The 23,307-nt window shown below is 43.9% G+C and overlaps 1 protein-coding gene across 16 annotated transcripts in view; it reads left to right on the top strand.

Annotated features, from left to right (window-relative positions):
* The window catches only part of BRSK2 (BR serine/threonine kinase 2), a 313,750-nt gene that overhangs the window by 242,906 nt on the left and 47,537 nt on the right, over window positions 1-23,307 (top strand). For all 16 annotated transcript variants that reach the window (XM_037402757.1, XM_037402770.1, XM_037402761.1 and 13 more), the window contains exons 8-12: window positions 2,413-2,559; window positions 10,071-10,102; window positions 15,550-15,714; window positions 16,341-16,438; window positions 21,522-21,672. In XM_037402757.1, coding sequence (XP_037258654.1) covers window positions 2,413-2,559; window positions 10,071-10,102; window positions 15,550-15,714; window positions 16,341-16,438; window positions 21,522-21,672 — 593 coding nt within the window. The remainder of the gene's footprint in view (window positions 1-2,412; window positions 2,560-10,070; window positions 10,103-15,549; window positions 15,715-16,340; window positions 16,439-21,521; window positions 21,673-23,307) is intronic.

Genomic DNA, 23,307 nt, shown 5'->3' with positions numbered 1-23,307 from the left:
TAATTTGGTACACTTGGGAATATAAAACTGAGCCAGTAGTACAAAGTTTAAATTAGTTTCCATCTGGCTCAGTAATACTTTCTTTAGTATTCAAAATGTGGTATCTTGTAGCTTATCCTTCTTTCGATCAAAGTTTCAGCTCTCTGTGGGATTTGTTCTGATTTGCAGTGGTAATGTAATACTCCTAAATATACAGCAACTGGATGTCCAGCTGAAGGCAGATAGGCTTGGCATTTGTTCTCAATTTCAATAGTATAATGTAGGAAAATATACTTTATGTTCATATAAGCGTATTCCATGTGCAGATTGAATACTGTATATGAAAATAGATTTTATATGCATGTTAAGTTTTTAATATCTATAATAGTTGAGATGATCATCTACAATTATAAAAATAACAAGCCTGAAGTCAAATTTGGATGGCCTTGTAGATTTCCTAGTAAAACTAATTACTTCACTTAAATGTTTTATTTGGCAAAAGCACTTGTACAACGTCCAATCAGAGTTACATTCTGCACATTATTTTTCCTTAAAATACTTGAAAATTGTAAAAGATTTTTGTTTAAAAAAATATTATAATTTTTTAATGGCCCAAATCAAAATACCTCAAAGTAGTCGCAGTATGATGCTTTAATTCCCCTTAACTGAGCTTACTCCTTTTTTTTTTCTTTTTAGTCATTAAAATTCACTGACATTTTTTAAGTTGTAGATTCTTTATCTTGATGTTGCTAGGGAAGAATTTTAACCATCTAACTACATAGCACCCGGTCATCTATTGCTCCTGAGCAGCTATTTTCATGGCTCATCACAGAATAGAGCTGTATAATGAGCTCTTAGTATTAACTTCTTGAGTTCGTAAGAGTAGAAGAGAGAAGGTGTCAAGATGGTTAGGATTTGTAGGAGCGGGCATTTCATTTTCAGGGAGATTCTCTGTCAAGATTTGGTGTCCCTCTGTCGGTACATCTTTGTCTGTTCCTATGTAGATACACGAGCCTGCGAGATGATCGAAATACATCTATTACAGATGGAGAGCGCGGAGCTCTCCGGTTAATTATGTCAGGACAAACCCTACAAGAAGTCTCAAGCTATAACGGCGGGTGGTGGTAATAAAAGAGCTGTAGTTGTTACCTTCAGGAAATTCCACAGAGCAGCCTTGCTGACTTCATCGGGGCTTAAATTGCGTTAGCCAGTGTCCTGAGTGATCAGAATTGATTTTTCTTTAAGTCTGGAAGGGTTAGGACAGAAGTAGGTAGCGCAGGGGGTGGTGCAGAAGGGAGGCTCTCTCTTCGAGGCCGCTGGACCGAACAGACGACAGTAAATAGTGCCCAGCCGCGGGTCCATCAGGTGGGTGTTCTGAGGCGGCCGTAAACAGAGCTGTTGGTCCGTAAGCTGTAGACAGAGGGTTGCTTATACAGATGCACTACTCACTGTAGTAAAAGCGGTGCCAGAACTGACAACTTAAAGCTTCATTATCACAGCAGCTGACAGCTTGCAGCTTCCCACAAGCCATCCTGGAAATGGAGGAAGCTCGGCACTTACTGGAATTAGGCAGTGAAAGAAGGAAGTGAGAATATCTAGGAAGGTGCAGACTTGCTATAAAAGGATATCAGCTTCAGTTGGTGGCGTTATCCTAAAGATTTCAACTTCTTTTTTTCTTTTTTGTCCTTGCAGCAAGGGTAGGTCTTTTGCCACTTTTTGTGGCAAGCTGATGAGCTATTCAAAATGTAATTTCCGCTAAAAAAACCTCAAGCCATTCATGTAAGTGAGCTGCAGTAGGGAAGCAATAGGAACTGATGACCTGACCACAGCATGAGAACTGGATAGAGTGTATTAAACAGGTAGAACGTCTGCAGCTTCCAAAGGCTAGTGTTGGTTAGGGTTTCTTTCAGATGTGTCATTTCACGGCTCCATCAGGAAGAGGATGTTCTTTATGGAAAGTCTCTCAAATGCTGTTCACCTCCTTTTCAATGTCTGCAATAAATGTGTCTCGGGAAGATTAAAAATAAGGAGATGGTAAACATTGCTGCTGTGAAAGTATGCCCAGGAGGAATACCAGAAGATCAAAAGCTTGAGCTGAATTTAAGTGAATCCATGCATCTTTGGTGAATTTGCCTGGAAAGGCAATTTCATATTTTTTATTATGTTTTATACTGGTAGTTATTTTCTAATTAAAGGTCTAATAAAAAAACTGTCCTCGGTTTTGTTTCCTGTGTTGGAGAAAATATAGCAGCACCAAGAAATTATTTATTTTCAGTAAATAAAAAGTTTTTTTCACTTATTCTAATAAATCATTATGAGCTGACTTCGTCTCTTCCATTCTCTCACCACGTTTATCCTGGCTTTTCTCCTTTTGCTCACTCCATTTCCCTTTCGCTCGTCTCTCCCATCCACCACTTTGTCACATCCCTGCAGGGTGCCCTGCCTTTTGATGACGACAACTTGCGGCAACTGTTGGAGAAGGTGAAACGTGGAGTGTTCCACATGCCACATTTTATCCCCCCAGACTGTCAGAACCTTTTGCGGGGGATGATTGAAGTGGATGCCTCGAAACGTCTCACGGTAAGAAGGCATTTGCTGTGAGTCATGTGAGCAAGGCTTCATTTGCCACCTTGTTGCGTTTACAGTCGAGTAACTAAGGTAGCTTGTTGATTTGCTGCCACTGCTGTGTGTTTGCTCCTGACCGAAGGATGAGTGGAGGTGGTAGAGCGTCTAGGAAGAAGTCAGTTACCTTCTCTTTTGAATCATGAGGGCAGATTATCTTTGTGTCTCTTCTCTAGCCCCGTAATTCTCCGCCCGTGTAACAGTGGGCACTCAGGAGAAATCCCTCGGTGCTGCTGACCTGTTAGCACGCTGCAGAGTCCGCCGGAATTGTCTGGCTCTCCCAGCTGGTACCGCAGTTTGTCAGGGATGTGATAGAACCATTGGCAGGTCAAAACCGCTAGGACTGTTACTTGGAGCTTCGCTATTGGAGAGAGTATGCTTTTCTTACGTTCCTGACAAAAGCGAGGGCTTCTCACTTCGTGGCACACAACCTGCCTTGTGTTCCCTCTTGCATTTGCTCGGCATTACCCTCCAGCAGCCTTCAGAGCGAGGGTCTTCCCGTCTGCTCTTTCCTCTTGTGCCCCGTGTTCCTGAGCACCATTAGTCCCACAGTGCTGAGCTCCTGGCATTCGGCACTGAGCCTTTGCATCCAGGGTACATCCCATCACTACCACAGAGACCCTGCAAGGGTGAGCACTGCGTAGTGATTGTATCCTTCATTAACACTGTGTTAATGTTTTGGGGAATTAAAAAAAATTAGCAATTAAAATCATTTTGGAAGGCAAGATTGCCTGCTTGTCAGTGGAGGCGTCTGCCTTTATGGGTACATTGCCCTTGTAAATCCCATTGTCAGGCTGTGGTGATGATTTTATACAGATTTACTAAGCTCACAGATTCTGGGTGGGAGTATGTATAAAGAAATGTAAATTTAAAACTCCTCCTGGTTCTTCAGTCTGCTAAAATATTTATAAATAAACTCTCGGATCACTGCTTGGCCTCTCTGCTGAGATTGCTAACAACAGCATCAGTCTGTGCCAGCTGTGATGGTGCTTTTGGGATGCAGACACCTGTCTGCTAAGAAGGGAACTGAAACTCCCTTCACAACTCTCTTTACAGCATTACCTGACAGCTGCAGCTGGTTTTGCTTTCATTCAGTACGAAACCAGGTCATGCTCTGTTTGGTGACACAGGTGAAAAGTTCTTCGTGCTATTACTAATGTCCCTACCTTTCCAAACCCGGTAGCCATCACATTTGCAATACATAAGTAGCACTGACTGAATAAGTAGAAAAAAAAAAAAATTAGGCACTTTAAAAGGGCTTTTTTAAACAGATTTTTGAAGAAAGAAAGAAAATATTTTCCCAAGCATTTTTACGGAAAGAACACTGCAGAAGTTAAGGCTGTACCCTGGGGCATGAGACAGCTGTTCTTCATGACAAGAAAGTCACCGAGTCCCTCTCCAGCTTAGTTTCCATAATATAAACATAACGGGTTTTCTGTTGGGTTTGTTGTTTTTTTTTCTCTGAAAGATTTTAGTGCTGATGGATTGAGTATGCCAGGGAGCAGGTCACGAGAGGTTGGATCTCCAGATTGTTCTAACTGAGTTTTTCCGTGGAGCACAGCCCCTAAATGTTTTGAGTGGTGCAGTACAGCAGAGAATGTACACGCATGAGAGAGAAAACAGTGAAGTTAAATCAGGGTCCCAGGGTGACACTCCCCCTGCTCCTTTTCTTGATCAAAATTAAGCTCTTATTTCCTTAGGGAGGGAAAAAAACAGATCGGGTAGTTAATAACAAGCACTAACCAGTGAATTGTGAGTAAGAATTTGAAATAGAAGATACTCAAGAGCTGAGAGCCAGGAGGAGAAAAGGATAGCTCTTTGTTACTAGCAGCAATCTTATTTTCATTATTGGAGGGTCTCTTGGTTTGCTGTCCCTGCTGCTGTCACTGCGTGTGCTGCTCGGATCGCCAGGCAGAAGGGAGCTCTTTGTTTACCATGCAGGAGCTGGGAATAGACAGTTCGTTTTGAGGAGAGATCTGAATTCTATTTTAGCCGTGTCCTGTCAAAAAGGGTATAAATATGGGGGGTTTTGGAAGCTTCCATTCCTAGAAAGTATCTCACTTGAATCAATTTGATATTTCTACAAAGATCTGAGCGGAATAGTGGCTTGGGTACAATAAGTACAGATGTAGCTGTTATCATTACTGATCATTTCCTCAATATCTCACTGGTGAATTCAGCAGAAAAATACAGTGGAATGTAAGGTCACTAGAATTTTTTTCTTTCATTTTTCCCTTTCTCTCTGCTTTGTTCCTTTTTTTGATTTGTATCTCTTTTCCTTTTCATCCAACTGCATTTCCCTCCCTGCAGTAATTGCCATTTCACAGCACACCCACACCTTCCCCAGTCCATCTGTTAAAATGATCAACAAAAACAGAACTAGCGTTCACGTTTAACTGTCATCATTCGGCTTCAGTGTTAGAGCTTCAGAGGATTAATGGAGAGGAGGGTACTCGGGATTATTGTTACTAGCCCTTTCCTGCCTTAAGAAATAGTCATTACCTTTCTTTGTATATGATTCAATTATGGAAAACCGAGTTTGTGATGTCTTAGCGGAATATTGTTCATGTTCACCCAGTATTACGTAGCCTTAAGTAGGGTTCATGGGACATCCTTGACCACCCTCCTTTACTGGGCCTGGTTTACTAAACATGCTTTAAAATAAAAGAACCCATGTTTTTCTTTCAGTAGATGGCAAAAGTTGGTGCTAGCTGCTGGTGACGGTATTTCAGACCACTCGCACTCATGAAAGATGAAATCAAACCCAGAAAGAGTACAAAGGCGGTCAGAGAGCCTGTCTGAATAGCACAGCCCAAAAGAGCTCTGTGTAGTCTGCACAGATGATGTCTAAGAAAGGTTGTACGGCTTGTCTGCATATTCATTAGAGGTAATTACTAGGGAGAGAAGGATTACTGAAACTAAAGGAAGATACAGGCACAAACCCAAATGTATGTCAAATGGCCTTACATAAAAGTAGGCTAGAAATTAGAAGAAGCATTTTAGCCATATTCTGGGGCATCTTCCTAGTAGGGAAGTAGTCAAAGGGAAAAGTGAACTAAGTTTTACGTTTGAGATGGTTTATGGAATAGAATGAATGCTCTCAGTGCCTGCAGTACCACAGGTTGAGGTTTCTTTTAGTTACGTGCTCTTCAGAACATGAATGTTTTTTTTTCCTTGGAGGTTTCAAATGATTCAGCATCTCTACAGCAGAGAATTACAGCTCCTGTAGTGGAACCCATTTGCATTCTCAGCTGATATTTTCTTCCACAGAAACACAAAGGCAAAGAGGGAGAGTAAGGAGCTTTTGGTCCGCTTCCCATTTCAAGGTGGATGAGCATTATTGAAATGTTGTCTGTCGAGCAAGGTGTATCAGAGCAGATATTGCAGAATAAGCTATTCTGATAAAGCTGCTACTGTTCCACTGTTGGCATTTTATTCCAGGGTCTTCCATGTAGGGTGTCCACATACCCTGAAATACCTGACCCCGAATGTTATCCAACTTCAATTACACACGTTGGCAGAATCTCCTCTCCGCTGTCTGTTTGGTTTTGGTTTTTCTTGGATCTAATGCATGCTAATGGTGGACCACGGCATCTAAAGAATGTTAAAAAAAATGAACAAGGGAAAACTCATCTAATTCCTTCTTCATTTTTCTAGAGGGTCTTATGGTAAGGCGCCTATCACATCATTTAAATTATCTCCCTTCACCGCCTGTGGAATGGAGGTAATTGTCCAGCTGATATATTTAGGCTGTAAGCCTGTGGCTGCCAAGGGTCTCTTCATGCACCGTGCACGTAGCACAGTGATACCTTGCCCTTGTCAAGGTCCCTGGAGGCTGCTACAGGACGGCTGCTACTACTGACACAGATAACGGTTTTACCAGCGCTGTTTGCGCTGCCAGCGTGAATCCCTCGGTCAGGAAAGCCTCTCTCTTGACACTCTACAGTAGGTTTAAAGTTCAGACTAGAGGATCTTCTGAATGAGAAAGATTCATCTGAGGTGTGGGTCTGTTTTAGTGCACAGATGGATTTCAGACTGTTCCCTTCCTGGAGAGGGAATTTTGAAATCTGACATGAGTTCGAGCCCAGAAGCCCTCATCCATTATCCACAGACTTTGAGAAAGTTTTTCTTCAGGTCAGAACTTTTTAGCTTGGCAACCGCTCTGCTGAGATCAGTGCCGAGGATGTAGACAGTGCTGTCTTGTTTTCCATCTGCCTGTCTGTCTCCATCTGTTGTTCCCTGCCTCAGGATTCAGACGTAAGCTCCTTGGGGGAGGAGACCTCCTTTTCTGATGAGCTTATACAGCTCTGGAGCGCAGCGGGTCTCTCACCTGTGAGCGGGGCTCCTAGGTGCTGCTTCAGTATACAGGTTTAATATATATTGGAAGTATTTTTGCATAAAACCATGATAAAGGAATTCCCCCTCTTCCTCCATCACAGCATTTGAGCTGGCAGAAGTCTCTCCTCTGACTGTGCATGTGCAATGGATCTGAGCATGTTTTGTCGTTTCAGAGATGGCATCATGAGACAATTGCCTTCGGTGGCTAGGAGATATTAGGAAGCAGCATTTTTACAACTTCCATAAAATGGCGTTAAATTTGGCAAACTCATGTGCAAACAGCAAGAAGAACCCTCTGGGAAGGGTTGTTAAATGCCTTCGTCACTTAAATGCATTTAAACATTGTGTTTAAATGAAGGCAGGAGGAGTGAGATTAGCTCCCACTGTGTATCTCCCTCCCCTGCATCGCATAGTAAAAAGCGTACAGACTTCTCCTTGTCAAAACCAATCGCCCTCCCATAACCCTCCTGTCACTTTAATGCAGATGAAAAGCAACAAAGCATTAATTAATTACCTTTAAAAAAGCGGAGAAGGTGTTGGCAGCAGCAAGCACATTTGTAGTAACATTTCAGTGCGATTATGTTTGAATCGGAATAGAAATCGGTTTCACAGAGTGCTTTTCCTACCTGGGATGTCCCAGCGCTTCACAGCGGTGGGTTTGCTGTGGGCTGGCGGCGGGTGTGTGGGTGAGCGGCAGCCGTGGGGGCTCTCACACACCTTCCAATGTGTGTCAAGGTGCTACGGGGCTTCTCTTTTGGAAAAATGCGAGGGATCCCTTAGCCTGAAGGAGGTGGCTCAGCAAGGATGGGCAGAAGGGATTTCTCCTTGACATCTCTGACGGAGCCCAGGGGTTCTGTGACTAAGGCATGAACTGGTGACCCGCCTTTCTTCCCCCTCTCTGACTCAGAAAATGATGTGCAGTTGTCTGCTTCGCCATGGCATTTCTGTGTACCACAGACACAAAAGAACAATGTGACCCATGGAGACAGAAAATGCAGCAGGAGAAACAGGCATGAAAGAGGCTTGGACATCGCTTAGCTGTTATCATCTGCATCTTGTCTGAAATCATTAATGTCTTTAACCCTCCGTGCAGTGTATATGAAATAACGAGTAGATGCGCATCTCACAGGGTGCCTGTACCAAGCGGAGGAGGTAGGGTGCACTCCTTAGCAGATCCTCACGGTGCTAGGGACCGATAAACACCGCGCTAAAATCCCTTCCCATGGAAACTGTACAAACCAGGCTCTGCTGTGTCTGTGCTGCAGCTTGCAAAGAGCCAGAGGAAGGGGGCTGCATCCCAGGGAGGGGGGGGCGCACCCACGGTGTCTCTTCGCTCTGTTAAGCTGCTGGGGGAGATGGCAGCATGTCAGCAACATCCACCTTTCTCTTAGCGGGGCAGGGCTGAAAGGACTACCTAATACAGGAATAGTATCTCTTGCCCCTTCTGCTGAAGGGGGATTCTGGTGAACTCCCGGCTGGAAGCTCTGCGAGTCTGCCCGAGCCCGGGGAGGGTGCTGGGGGTACTGGTGCTCCCAGTGCCTGGGCTGGGTAGAGGACAGCAAGGTACGTGAGTACCAGCTGCACTTCTGATCACGGTGCTGGTACAGTCTTGGTTTTAAAGGAGGCTGTTTGTCTCCTACAGATCCCTCCAGACTCCTGTCATGCTTTCCTAAGCTGTATTCCCTTGTTTCTTTGTTTTCAGGAAAAGCCCTGTCTCACTTGAAAAATGATCTCATACAGAGCCGACCTCAGATCTCCCTGGTTGCCCAGGCATGGAGCTGTTGTTCCATAGCACAGAGGTCTCGGATTCCTTGCTCTCTGAGCTTTCTTGCTCCTACTTTCTATCTCTATGATTTTGTTGTTTGTGTGTTCCTCTTTTTATTTTTTTTTCTTTTCTCTCTGATTCTTATTATTCTGGAATTGAAGTGGAAAGTAATAAGAGCAGGACAGCTATCTCCGTTCTTCCTGACCAGTTTAATGGGTCTGTGATTTCATCTTATAGCTGTTAGCACTTGAGTTTCCTCCCAGCCCTCCCCTGTCTCTCACCTGCGTGTTGCACAAATGCAAGCCTGTGTGCGGTGAGTGTGCATATTGTTCTGCACATACAAAGGTGCTTCATAACGAGTAATATGAGAAATATTGTCCACATAATGAATAATCCCTGGGCATCTAGAAAAAGTTATTTTCTACTGTGATGATGCTTAAAAACAAACCACAAAAAAAAAAAAGAACACAAAAAACCAAACAATTAGGAAGGTTCACATGCTCTATGTCATGTGAACAGTGTGTTCTCTTTTACTGGTCAAGAGTTTCTCTTGGAAAAAGGCTGCGACTTTCTTTTCCCCATACTGGTGGAAAACATGGTCATCACGTAACATTTGCTGGGATCTGCCTTCCACAGGTGGACAGGGCCACTGTTCAGCTCTGCCAGGTCCCTCGTTGCATGGCAGAGTGCTCATGTGCGAAACAGGAAAGAGGGAAGTACAAGGAATTTGCAGCCTGGTGTTCAGGCCCTGGAACAATAACTGGTATTATTTTGACATAGAACCTTATTCTGTGGGTCATCAGATTTTATTCATAAATGAGAAGCCAGTCAGGAATGGGTCGTGGCGGGAGGTTGTATCACATGCACAGTGTATTTTGTTTATTCACTTTATGTTTGAACCTGTTTCTGTTTCCTTCCTTCTCTCTCTCTGTCCCCTTGCCCTGTCCTCCCCCCCCCCCCCCAACCTAGAAATGAACTTGAGGTGTAAAGAATCAGCTGTTATGCACATACAGAAAGGAGCAGTTTCTAAGCTTCAATTAAGTTTTACAGAGGAAAGGCTTAGGAAGGGAAAAACTTCCATTGCCAAAATACTTCCCTGTGAAGCCTTGTACTTTTCCTAGGGTTCTGTGTGCATTTTCCTGGGATTTGCTCCTGAATGATTCCTTATGTCCAGAATTACAGGCTCCTTTCCAGTGGGGTGGCTGAGGAGGAGCGTGCTCTTTATGCAAAATAAGGTTCCTTTTGTTTGCACGGATCCATCTCTGGAATGTTGGACTTAACTTGAATAAGCCTTGAATAAGGATGTCTTGTGGAGTTAACTTTTCTATTTTACAGCACTAATTTGTTGTTTTCTTTTCCTTTACAGCTAGAACATATTCAGAAACACATATGGTATATGTAAGTAACTCTTTTTAAATTCACTTTTGTATGTATTCGTTACTGGTTCTGTTACAGGAGCTAATATTCTAGTGATCTCTGAAGGGAGATACTGGAGTCTGAAAGCAGCTTTCACACATGTGGAGAAAGTGGCAGAGGACAGAAGGCATCTAATTTTTCTTTTTATCCTTTGCTACTCATATAATTTCATCTGTAGATATATACATACCAAGCCAGGAACTTTTCATACCGCGGCTAACAATTGTTTGAACTAAGACATTCAGTCCAGCAACTTGCTGTGTTGAAAAGATACCTGCAGGTGATCAGCAAAAAAAGCCCCAACTCCAACCATATTTAGTTTTCCATCGAAGAGCTACATACAATCCCTTGTAATACCTTCTTGACAAGAAAGCCTTCAGTTGTTACTTCTTGGCATCTTGGCTTTTCTCAGAAGTAGAAACAAAAGTGATGATATTGATAAGTAAGTACCTGTGAACAAGAGCTTTTCTGTCTTCTAATCCCTGCTCCTCCTCCTTTGCAGCAAGCTAAGAGGCTGCTTGTGACCTTGTAACCTGTTGATGTGAGAGTAGTTCTGTGACTTGATTAAGAGCAGCGGTCTTGACAGTGAAACAGGAGGTCTGTGGGAAAGGTACACGCCTGTCTAGTGGTTTGGGTATAAGGAAGATTGATGGCTTTTAAAAGTGACCTTGCACTTTGCATAGCATTGATAGTATTTCAAGGAACCTAAGTAAATAAAGTAATTTTTTATACTGATGATAACCTAATCAAACTAAGGTGAATACTTCACATCTTAAACAAAGAAATGATGCTTTGATACATGCTTCTCAGGGTCAGCATACCTACAGGTTCCCCAGGTGGGCGATAAGGGAAGTTCAGCCTTCATAATCCTGTCATTGCTCTTGGGAAATACTTGAGGATGATATGAACTGGTATTTAAGCCTATCACCAGGAAAAAAAAAATCATACACCTTTGTTCTGATTCGTTTTGTTTTCTCTGATTGTGTCTCGTGGGTAATGTTCACTTCTGGATTTACCTGACCTTGACAGGACCTGAGGGGCATTCGACAGTTTGTTGAGTAACATGGTTTTTTCTTAGTTCACCTAAAGGGTGGCAGCCCTCTGCCCATGGCGCTCTCATGCTCTCTGCAGTTGCTAGAGTTGGCACCTTTTTAAACCAGAGAAGGATCAGAGCGTTGTTTGCTGCAGATACTATTTTGTAAAACTCTTACGGATAAATGTAGGAGAAGGGGACAGGGGAAATCTCTAACTGTAACCTCTGAGCTGCCCTTCCTGTAATGTCTCACTAGCAATTCCAGCAGTAAAGGCTGGTTCCATCACACTGGACAGCTGCTCCCCCTGTTCCTTCGTGGAGTGAAATGAGCTGACTTTCTATGTGCTTTGATCAGGACTGGAATAGGAACTGAAATGATATGTCATCGATCAGTTAAGTTATTATTCTAACCCTCCTCAAGATTTTTGCCTGGAAGTTTCCACCTGTCGGAGGACTGTTGTCCCAGGCTCACATGCACGATTAGGCAGGTGTTATTTCATTAATTTATTTAGAATTGGAAGATTTATTTCTTTGCAGACATAAGCGTTTGAACATTTTCATGTACTTCTCCATGAAGGTCACGCGCTCTGATGATTGACACAGTAAACAGCTTTTTTACCCTGATGGAAATAGCATCTGAGGCTGTTTTCAGAAGTGGAAACTGAGTTTTGCAAAAGCAAGTCTCCCCTAGACTCACTCCGAGTGTAGTCAATAGAGAGAGAAAGGTTCTTCCAGAAGTCTGTTCAGATTGCCTAAAATGAAGTTTCTGCTCAAAATAGCTTTTTTAATGAGTCGCTTTCTCATTTTCTCTGTACTGGCCATGGATTGACCTAAAGAGGTTAACCTCCTTTGGCTAAATTTAGTCTGTGAATAACCCTGCCACCTCCAAAACTCAGTTACTTTCATCTGGTGATGTCTCACAGCCTCTTTGCATTCATTTTGCCTCGAAATATTGATGCTGACAGAGAAGGAGGGGTTAGAAGTGTTTTACTCTGTGGCTGTTTTGCCCACATCTTTCATGTTTTTCCTTATTTCATGGAACACTACTATTCTACGTAAAATCTTCATTCTTTGTCATATGTAGGTTACTGACCTGAAAGTTGTACTCGGAACACGTAACTGATTTCACTTACTTCTTCAAATAGATATTAAGGCTGCTGTAAAACTGAGGAAAAGATTTAATTGCAGACTCGGGAGACAGAGGAAGAGGTCTTGAAAGCAGAAATCATGATTCACAAGCCTAAAAAAGGAAAAAAGAAACCAAAGAGAAACCTTTCATCACCAACCTCCAGTTCTTCTTGCTCTCCCACCCAAATTAATTCAGCAAGGGTTTTTTAAGCCTTTGTAATTGAAATTATTTACTTTTACCTCAAGCACAGGTTATCATTAATCAGCAAATAAGCAGCAGTTATTTTCACATATTTTTAATAAGGCAAGAGGGCAAATAAAATTAGCTGATATGGTAAATACATACTCCTGTAACACTGAGTTATTGCCCTAATTGGGAAGGTACCAAATTTACTAAAACCAGAAAAAGAAAAACTGTACTGGTTCTGCTTTGCTTTGCACTGATGCAGATGTGCATCTTGGTGAGATGCACAAGGGAATTTCATGGAGAGACTGAAGAAGTCTGCCCGGCTCTGGCATCACAGCCGGCGGCGTGCGCCGACGCACACAAGAGAGGATGGGTTTCAAAGCAGCAATTACATTCATGTGGGCCTTCAAAAAATGCCCGTGATTTGCAGTATTTCTCGTGTGACATTGTTTGATGTCTCTCTGGGCTGAAATGCCACGCATTCATCACTCCCTGCTAGACGCAGACGGCACAGGCAATGCAGCGGTGGCACTCGCAGTGCAGAGCCGGCGGGTGCCGCTGCCCGAAGCTTGGCATCGCGCTGCCGAACGCCGAGGTGCCTCTTAGGAGGTTTTGCTTCTACCTGATGAGGAGGTGTGGAAATTCCTGCCTAGGTCTGAGGCTGATCAGGTGCAGGGCGTAAGGAAAAGCTACAGAAGATGGCAAGCTGTGCTCTCTGGAAGTGGCTCCCGCGCTGGCTGATACAAAAAGAGCTTGCAGGTGGTACTCTGCTGTAGGCTGGGGCAACTAGTAGGGAACCCGGATTTTCTGGAAATTTTCAAGAACAAGAATTCTTTTTAATCTCTTTAAATTACCTTAAGGTCATCTGCTTGTAACATAATGAGTGATTAATTAAGTCAATACCTTTTAACAGTGAACTGCAGATCATTAAAAACCAAAACCACTCAGCTGCTGTCTAAAGGTCCATCCCGCAAGAATTTATCTTACTGACAAGGTCATCGCTGGCTTTAAGAGTGCAAGGTTATGATCTAATCATTGCTTCTTACCTGCTGAGAGCTAGATCCTGATCCTAAGAGGTAGGAGTCGCTACTTCTTAAAGCAGGGCACTCAAGGAATAAGCTTTTTCTTTAGTTGAACAAGGATTTTTGAATCTAGCCCTTAGATTTAAGACCATGGTGTCATTGCAGAAGACACAGACACTTCTGCAAGATTCCAGGAGGACATCAGAAGCTGTGTTTTAGGGGTTTGATGCATAGGAACAAGTCCCAAGGAGCAGATTCTTTCTCTGTCCTGTATATTCTGCTTCCAGCCTCCTAAAGTGAATAAAACTGAGCAGGGTGTGTGAGAGTGCTCAGAGTAAGAGAAGAGGGATCTGACCCATCTTGTCATGACCCTCTGTAATGCACACCGGAGTCTGATTCCATGGCATGTATCCCCTACGGGCTGAAGACATTCTCATTGCTTCAAGAGAAGATAAAATGAAAATTTCCAAGGAGTCTTTCTGCAAGTGACGTCCCACAAACGCAGTTAACAGAGCAGATGCCTCACAACTGCATTTCAGCTGCTTAAAAAGAAATTGCAAGTAGCACCCAGCAATCTCCTGTGCTTGAGGTGAGGCATGTAGCTGCCCTGCCCAGCGTCAGAGCCCTGGCTGCAATGACGGCATTGCCTTCTTACCTTGGAGGAGATGATCTGCATTGGCTTTCCTTTTGGTACGCTGGCTGAGACCTTGATCTCATCTGTATCCCCTACCAGAGTTGCTTTCTAACTTACCCAAGAAAAATTAGGGGCATTTGAATTGGAGCTCGTTCTTCTGTGTAGCCACGTGGATATCTCACATCTGAGCCCAGAGCATTTTAAACAGTGCGAGTAAGTTCCCAAGCTGTGTTCGCCTGATTTCTGCCAGCATCAAAAGGAAGACTCTCTTGCGCAAACACAACCCCATAAACAGCAAATGTTGACATCTGATGCAATTTAAATACTCCTGATGCCTGTTGCCCACCCAGGGAGCCTGGACCCAACAGTCACACATTTCCCCCACATAAAGGAAAGGGAGGACCTCACCTCAACACGCACAAAGCATCCACTGAGAAATAGCAAAGGTTCGGGGTAGGTAGTTCCTCCAACCAAAATACCCACACACACACCAAACCCACCTCTCTGGGTGGGTAGAGTTTACGTAAATTGCTCACTGTAAATGAAAAGAAATGCTATTCAGGGTGCCTGCAATGTGCATCAGTCGGTCAGTTATAGATACTCTGAGACCTTGACCTGTTTCTTACAGTCAGGGCCTTCAATTGCAACGAATAATATTTCCTGAGCCTGGCGAACGGGATGAGCTAATTATGCAGGAAGCCTGCGTTAACTCTTTTTAAAGTAGTATATGCTCTACCACTCATGGTGTATTCTGAGGTCTGCCACTGACCTTGGCCATCACGCTTGAGCCACAATTTTCAAATTGGCATGTCTGAAGAGAAGTAGAGGTTGTGATATTAGGGCACATAAATAAACCACTTGTTTCCCCCAAAACCCTTTTTAAAGTGTGTCAAGTGGGGACCTGAACACTGGGGTCTCTTAACCCCATCGGAAGCTTTAAAGAAGCTGCTGCAATGCCCGTTGTAGTCGGGATTGGTGACAAACACTGGCGGTTTGTTTGCAGCTCCTTCTTTGAAAGGGAATCATTCAGCTTGTGCCTTTCACCCTGATGGCCTGAGGTCTGGCCAGCCCCTCTAAAGCTGCCTAGTGTGTTAGAAACATTTGGCATCAGGACGCTGAGCAGCTGCTTAAACTGTGAAGGTGCTGGTAAGTGAGGTGCCTACTGCCTTGCTGACTGAACACAGGCACTTCTCGTTAAAGACCCAAATCCACAAGGTGCTGGTCACTCTGAGCCTTCACGGCAATTTTTTTTGGAAAGAATTATCTGTCTGGTCGGGAGCTCTGGTCTCCCAGTGGGAATTTAACAAGCCGTTTCCATCCGTTGCTGCAGGCTGTGTTTCAGACTACGGGTTCAGTTGTGACTCATGTTTCTTTTCTCTCCTTTCCCTGTCCCCCTTTCTCTTTCTCATCTTCTTTCCTCTGCAGAGGGGGTAAGAACGAGCCAGAACCAGAGCAACCAATCCCTCGAAAGGTGCAGATTCGTTCTCTCCCTTCCTTGGAGGATATTGACCCAGACGTGTTAGATAGCATGCACTCGTTAGGCTGCTTCCGTGACCGAAATAAACTCTTACAGGACTTGTTGTCGGAAGAGTAAGCACTTGCTCAGTCTTCATATCAGTTGGGTGTCCACGGGCTGGGATGCTTATAAACCTGGGGAGCGGGAGCGAGTGCTCTGCCTGATGTCTCTCCTGGGAGGGACCAGCAGCAGTTTCACCCCCCCGGTGCCCCGTGGCCGGCAAGGTGCTGGGCACACGTGCTGAGCCTTCCTGCGCCGGGCGGGGAGCTGCCGTCGCTGTCATTTCTGTTGGCTGTGCCTTTGCTGGCAGATTTTTATTTATTTCAAGCTTATACTGAGAGCTGGTGTCTTTCCTGAGGTGTTAAAAGGGCCACATAGTGGAAGGAGCGCTGAGACGCTCAGGAAACCTGTCTGGCTGCCCCTCCTCCTTGGACTTCTGTGGACGCGTTGCCTCCTCTGTCCTGTGCCTCGGTTCGGCGTGTGTAACGTGGGGATCGTGTCTCCTCTGCTCACGAGCGGCTTGCTGGGGAGCGAGGTTCTCGAAGGCTTTGTGGGTTGTTTATCTCGCTGGCAGGCACGTGAACCTTCCAGCTTATGTAGAATAACTGTAACCGAGTGTTTGATGAGAAGGGTTTATCTACATGTGGATTTTTTTTCTTCAAATTTAATGATTTTTTTTCTTTTTTTTTTTTTTTTTCAGGGAAAACCAAGAGAAAATGATTTATTTTCTTCTGCTTGACCGGAAGGAGAGGTATCCCAGTCATGAAGATGAGGATCTTCCCCCCAGAAATGAAATAGGTACTACAAATATGATCTCTGTCACCATGAACCCATCTCAACTAGTTCCTCTTCACCTTTTTTTTTTTTTTTTTTTTTTGTAATATCAATATAAACCCTAGCATCACTGTTACCTTCCCAGTGAAACAGTGTCCAGCATTGGAGAATGCTCAGCCTGAGGCAGGCAGGCCGGGGCTGTGATTAAACTCGCAGGCTTCGTTTTTCAGGGTGTGTCTGTCTCAAAGCGCAGAAACATCCAATCTGATCTTGAATGTGGGCTTTTCTTAGAAAATATCGTGTGGACTCACAGGCTGCCTCTGCGCAAGCAGTCGAGGTTTAGAATTAGCATCGTCTGGTGGTGGAATTTTCTAATCACTCATCTACATGCAGTATTGCAGAAATGATGCTTCTAGACTTGAGCTAGGAAGACTGTGTAGCATTGCATCCCCAAGGAGTTATGCAGGTACACAAGCTCTTTTCCGTAGGCAAATGCATGCACTGGTGGAAGTATGAATGATATCACTTACCTGTTTATAGTACACACATCAAAATCCTATGTTTTTAGACTATCGTAGGAAGATCTAAAAAGCTTAATATGCAGTAAGATTATATATCTTATAAAGCTCTTGTGATACCTGTTGGTTCCCAAAGAACTGTTCGTTAGTATTTTAGGGTACTGTTCATCACCAAGGACTCCACTAATCTAGACGAAAGGAAAAATGCTTCCCTAAGGAGCTAACTGTGTAAGTGGCTCTTGCTGTGCAGAGTGACAAAAGTTTTAACTACTAAAGGATTAGTCCATTTCTAGCAATGACCTGAAATAGCATTTTTACATAGTAGAGTTGTGATTTTAAGTTATTTTATTTCAGCACTTTGAAGGCTATAAGCAAAGTGCTCTTTATTTTCACCTGGAATCACCCAAGCCTCCGGGGCAGTGGTATATTGAACTGTGAGTTTGTTAATACTCTGTTGGATTATTACCTTATCCGGGTTCCAGGCTCTATAATTTTGCAGGGAATTCTCTTCTATGGAAGAAGAGATGGAAGTTTTTATGCAACACAGTAGTTTTTAAAAGCTTACCCCGGTTAGAGCTACAGAGAGCACACTAGCAGGGATCCTGATGAAGATGGTTAGATGTGCCAGCTGCAGGTCCTGTGGTCAAAAGCCCCTTGTTCAGTGCAGTTTATAGTCTGGCACTTTACTAATGAGCTTTTGACTCAGATTAGCCTGCCACATAAGGACACTACCATCTTGTTTTAGAAATATTTTTGTCATAAGAAAAGAATCGAGGTGACTCTAGAATCTTCATATCCAGCACGTAAGTGTTATACCCTAAATACATCCTGTATCTCTCGTGTACGTGGCAAAGTGTTTTCATGGTTTGAACTGAACTGTTATGCTCCACTCTTGCATTTTTTTGTGCGAGGAGTGAAAATGTTCCCCAACAGGGAAACACCACTCTGAATGTAGCATTGTGCCTTATCGGCTCATTTTAGAATCTTTGAGCATTATTGAGTGTTTGTAGGTTGTATTTCCTCTTCCACAGGAGGTTTCCACTGCCTCTGTTCCCAGCAGTGTCTCTGAGAACATGGGGCAAGGTTTAATTAAGACCAGTCCTGCTTCTGATGAATATCTCATCATTAGCCGTTAGCCGTGGCCTTGCACAAAGAAGAGCAGAGAAAAAGTAACAGATTTAATAATAGCAGCTTGAGGAAGCCACGTTCATAAGAGTTGCGTGTTGCCCAAGCTCTTGTGGAAAAAAAAGGGAGGGGAAAAGTGCATCCCAGAGTACTTTGCTTTTTCCTCTTTCTTTGCATGTAGGCTCTCAGAAAGGATGGATGCGGGTACACATACAGCAGGCTCAGACTAGCACTCTCTTCTGGTGGCCCTTCTGCCTGTCTGAGGTATATGAAGCTTTCTCAAAGGGCCAGGGAAAGGCCGCCTTCACTGCCTTTCAAGTCCAGCCCCATTTTCTTTACCTGAAAACACAGAAATGAGAAACTTATTAAAATGAATGAATGTCAACTAATGTCTCCTTGAGGGGACACCTTTTTGTGGGGTGGAGTTTCTTTAAGAAACCAGAGAACAAGAGATTGGGCCAGAATAGCCGTATAGGATATAGGTGCCCCGTCCAAACTCGGAAGCTGAACCTTTATTTCCCACCTTCCAGATGAATGCCTTTATAATTGGATCATTACCTAAATTACTCTCTCTTCCTCGGTAAAAATCCTTAGGAATGGCTTCATTTCTCTGATATGAAATAAGAGGAAAATGCATCCTCAAAACTATCATAGATCCAGACTAGGACTTGATTTTTTTTCCCCATGTGAAATATTTCCAGGGTCAGGAAGAGAAGGGCAAACATGGGAGGTTTTCCGATTTTTAATTCCTGTACTTCTGCAAAATCTTCTGCTGCTTTCATATGATGATGCCATTTTAGTCTTTATGGCAGGATGGCTGTGTATTGAACTATTTCTTTAGTATCTTTCGACTTGACAGGGATGACAGATTTGGTGCCCTGTCAGTTCTTACTCAAACCTTTTTGAAAAATATGTGTATTACTTGCTACACTCAGCCATGTATAGTGTAGGACTGTAGGCAGTTTTAAAGAGGAATCAAATACCTTTATTAAAAGCTCAACCACTTTTGTGCAAGCTTCTGGATGTATTTTCCATCAAACTTCTTGTGAATTGCTGTTGCTGAATTTATAGGTGTGTTTCACCACCTGCTCTTTTTGCTTAGTCTGTCTCTTTGATAGTCTAAAATACAGATTGTAAATCAGTATCTTCCAGCATCTTGAGCAGCAAGGGCTGATACATAAGAACCATTTAGCTTGTTAGCGATATCCTTCTCCTCCTTAATTGTTCTGTGGATTCCCTCATGGTCCCTCTGGCAACTGTCCTTCTCTCAAGCTTTCTCTTCCTGATGGCTGTACAAAAACCTGATATTCAAGTCTTTAGTTAATTCTTCTTCAGATCTCTTCTCTGTCTTTTAATGTCCACTTCTGTAAGTGTCACTCAGCTGAGTTTCCCTTTGGTGAAGTCTTCTGTTTTGAACATGCTTGGATCAAATTGCCTTTTTAAACATCAGTTCGTTAAATGCTTTTCTTGCCTTTTTCCATCTCTGTTGTTTGGACTGTAATATCAACTAAGATGGATGCAGTATGAGTTCGCTCAAGTCCGTTCTTTTGACATTAGCTGCTTTCTTCATCTCCCTTCTCCTGCCTCCTTTTCCTTTCTTTTAAACTGCACTCTTCCACCTTCCTTTCTAATGTCTGATATCCCTCTGCAAAACTAGTATCAGCTCTCCGTTGTTGATACCAAACGTAGTTCATTGTCGTTACTTGTGTTACATGGCTCTAGTCACACTTGTGGTACCAGCAGTTGTCCTGTGGGATGAATCTTTTCTCATATTTCGAACTTGTTGGAAGAAGCCGGAGTCTGAAATGTTTAAACCCTGTCCCAGCTTCCTTTGGACCACTTCCATGTGTGCAGCTGAAGTCACCCAGTAGAACTGCTTTATTAGGTTCATCTCCCTTTATTTTTCCCTCAACTGTATGCACTATGTATTTTTCCTAATCTGGAGGCCGTTGCCCCTGCTAGTATTTTCTACTACCTTTTTATGACTGGACATAGATTGAAATAGAGTGAGATACAACTGCTTTTTTTTTAATTAATTTTTAAGAGGAACGTTATTACTATGAATACAAAGAATACTTGGGTTATACTGTGATGGGGTCAGCTGTTATCACTAGCCCATCTGCATGTGAGCCGTCTCTGCTCATCGTTTCAAGTATAAGCCCTGCCTTAAAGATCTTGTTCTGGAAAAAATTAGGTGAGAGAAGAAACAAGCAGGAGGGAGGCGGGGGTGAGGAGGGCAGGATAATAAAAATAATACCATCAGACTAGGCAGTACCACTGTCAGGTGTGGTGTTTCAGGTTTTATAAAGGAATCCTGGCGGAGGAAGAAGCCTTGGGGGCTGGGCACTGTGAGCTTTTGTCTAACTGCAGGGGTGAAGAATGCTGGTTTTTACAGGTGGTCACTCCCCACTAAAATTAAAACTGTGTCTATAAATAGAGACAGGGAACTGAAATAGCCCAGCCAAAGGAAAGAAAATCCTTCTGTAGTTTTTTTCTGCCTTCCTCCTTTTTACTGTTTTGATGCCATGAGAGATGTCGGTAATAAAACATCTCAGCGGGTCTGCATTTGGTTCCTGCTGCACCATGGAAGTGTGCATGGCTTGGCCAGCCCCCTTCTGCAATGCAGCCTGGTATCTACTCTTCTCAAAGCAATTTAGGTGTGCTCCTCAGTACCTTAATAAATGTTTCTTAGCACCTTTAGGAATGAATTGCCTTTAAATATGTCATTCTTAGACCTCAGTTTCACTCTGTAAAGTGAAGGTAGCACTTCAATACCTCATAGAAATGTTACACATTAAAAAGTGTAAAGCGCTTCAGTTATTGTAGCAGTAAAAGCTGTACACTGACCTGTGAGATAAATTTTAGTAGCTCTCATTGGAGATTCATTTTGGGTGATCAAGTACGTTTAATTTCTAATGTCGAAGGGAGGAAAAATACAAAGCAGTGGGGGAAACCTGAAATCTAATCTTAAAGATGCAAAAAAGGGCGTTTTCAGAGGAGGATGCAATTCTGAGTTCAGAGTGTCCTCCTGTCCCTGTGTGACATTTAATCTCGCTGGCAGGGACATCGAAAGCAAGCTCCAGCAACCCGAGTACATGTGCGGGATCCCTACATGGCTTATGCTCTGGCTAACAGCTTGTGCTATAGCCCATGCTGTCATCTTGTTATTACCGTTATAAGCCCTGTAAGGTTATTTCTGCGAGCTACGCTATAGCGGTACCTTTATTTTACAGTGCTTGTGCATTCAGGGCAGTAGCAGTGCTCCTTTCTGTCGGTGGATTGCAACTTAGGTCTTAGTGTTTGCAAATTTGGAGGAAGGGAGAGACTGCAAAAGTTTGTCTCCGTCATGAAGATCCCCGTCTCCGTAAGGGGAGGTGTGGGGGTGAGGTTGAGGAAGGGTTTAGCCAACCTGTGTGAGGTAAGTCACAGCCGAATTCAGCTGACGGTGTTTTCTTTCCATAAAGATCCCCCCAGGAAGCGCGTGGACTCCCCAATGCTGAACAGGCATGGGAAGCGGCGGCCGGAGAGGAAGTCGATGGAGGTTCTCAGCGTGACAGACGGTGGCTCCCCAGTCCCTGCTCGCAGAGCTATTGAAATGGCACAACACGGACAGAGGTGGGTCTCTCCTTTACCCAGGAGTCTTGCCTCTCTGGGTTTGCTGCCCCTTTCTGTGTTACACGTACAAAGGAGCTGTGGAGCTCTTCTGTTGGCACTAGCACTCATGACAACTCCCAAGCACATGTGCCACATGATCTGGCAGCCAGCAGCACTTATGCACGCAGGACCAGAAGTCCTGCCAGGGGCTTAAGGGTTCTGTTCGCTTGCAGCTATTGCTCAGGAAACCACCGTGTCCTCTGGGCAAGACTCATCTCACCTCTTTTTAATTGTCGAGAACACAGGCGTTTGGTCTAAGCTCGTGATACAGGCTCTAGGCAATGGGGACAGACGAGGGCTTTGGAAGGTCTCAGATACGTATGTCCTCTGTTCCAGCAATCTTAGGTGGGATAAATTACCCTCCAGTTGTTCCTTTCTGTCTCCGTAGCCTACAATAGGAATCTAGATGACTGTCTTGGATTAGGTGCCTAGATTTTGGGCACCTGAATTTAAATAAGATGAACCCCACCCTCTGTGTCATCAGAACAGCTTAAATCTGGAAAGCCCTGTCCAGGCATCTGTGGATGCCTCTAAAATGTGCTGTCAGAGCCAGCATGCGTCTGACCCACATAAATTACCACATGCCTCTAAAGTGATGGAAAATACATATTTTTGCCTCTTTTCTATCAAAGAAAGTGTCAGTCTTGTGGAGAAACAGCAGAGGAAAGCAGCGTCTCCTCAAGGCAGGTTGTGGGAGAGTGAGTGAACTGTGGAAGTTCACTTCTGTGAACCATGGAAGTTGCTCCCTCCATCTGTATGACTAGCCTAAGGGAAGCACAGGCATTTGGGTTCATATTTGCATAAATCAATCAGTATAAAAGAACGCTTCACGTATATGTACGATGCTGCTGCTGTAACTTCTGTTTCAGCTTTATGACGTGATTATTTTGTTCAGCTGTTAAGATCTGCTCAAAAAGAGCCTGCTGTGCTCAGAAACTCCCTCTGCTGATTGAGAACTGGGTAAAAACGTGAAATAATTTCATGTCCAGAGGCCCCTAGTATTGCTGGAAAGTTTTGCTGGCAGCTGTTACAGTTCTGTCTACAGTGAGGAAAAAGTGGTGATTTCCAGAATCTGCTAGGACTTACTTCAGACTAGCTACGTGGCCTTCAAATACTCTGCCATAAAGATTTTTCATCGCAGTGTAGGTTGGAAACCTGTCTTGAATAATTGGTTTGCTTTGACGTGGAGGCTGGGCAAAGGAAATGTTCAGGACAGGGTGTGCTCAGTGTTCCTTACGGGCCTCAAAGGGATGAGGATGAACAAAACCGACAAAGAGCCGCTGCCTCCTTACTGGGCTTGCAGCGTTTGAGCTGGTACCTGGCAGGTGCACAGGCCGTGAAGCTCCCAGAGCCACCCAGGGTGAATCACTTTCCCTCTCCCCAAGGCTGCCTGCGAGGCTCAGCGCTCTGCAGAGCTTACAGCAAGTGTCCAACTGGGCGGAACAAACAGGGGGTGTTAGATTGATCCCCAAGTTTGCTGAGAGCTGGAACCTTCACTTCCAGCTCTCAGCCTTCACTTTGGATTCAGAAGTCTGAAGAGGCAACGCTGTGTCTTGCTGTCCAAAGTATTTCTTTTGCTTTTAAATGTCTCGCTCA

Source organism: Falco rusticolus, chromosome 10, assembly GCF_015220075.1.
Source record: "Falco rusticolus isolate bFalRus1 chromosome 10, bFalRus1.pri, whole genome shotgun sequence".
Classification (NCBI taxonomy): Eukaryota; Metazoa; Chordata; class Aves; order Falconiformes; family Falconidae; genus Falco; species Falco rusticolus.
This window is presented reverse-complemented; position numbering and strand designations above follow the sequence as displayed.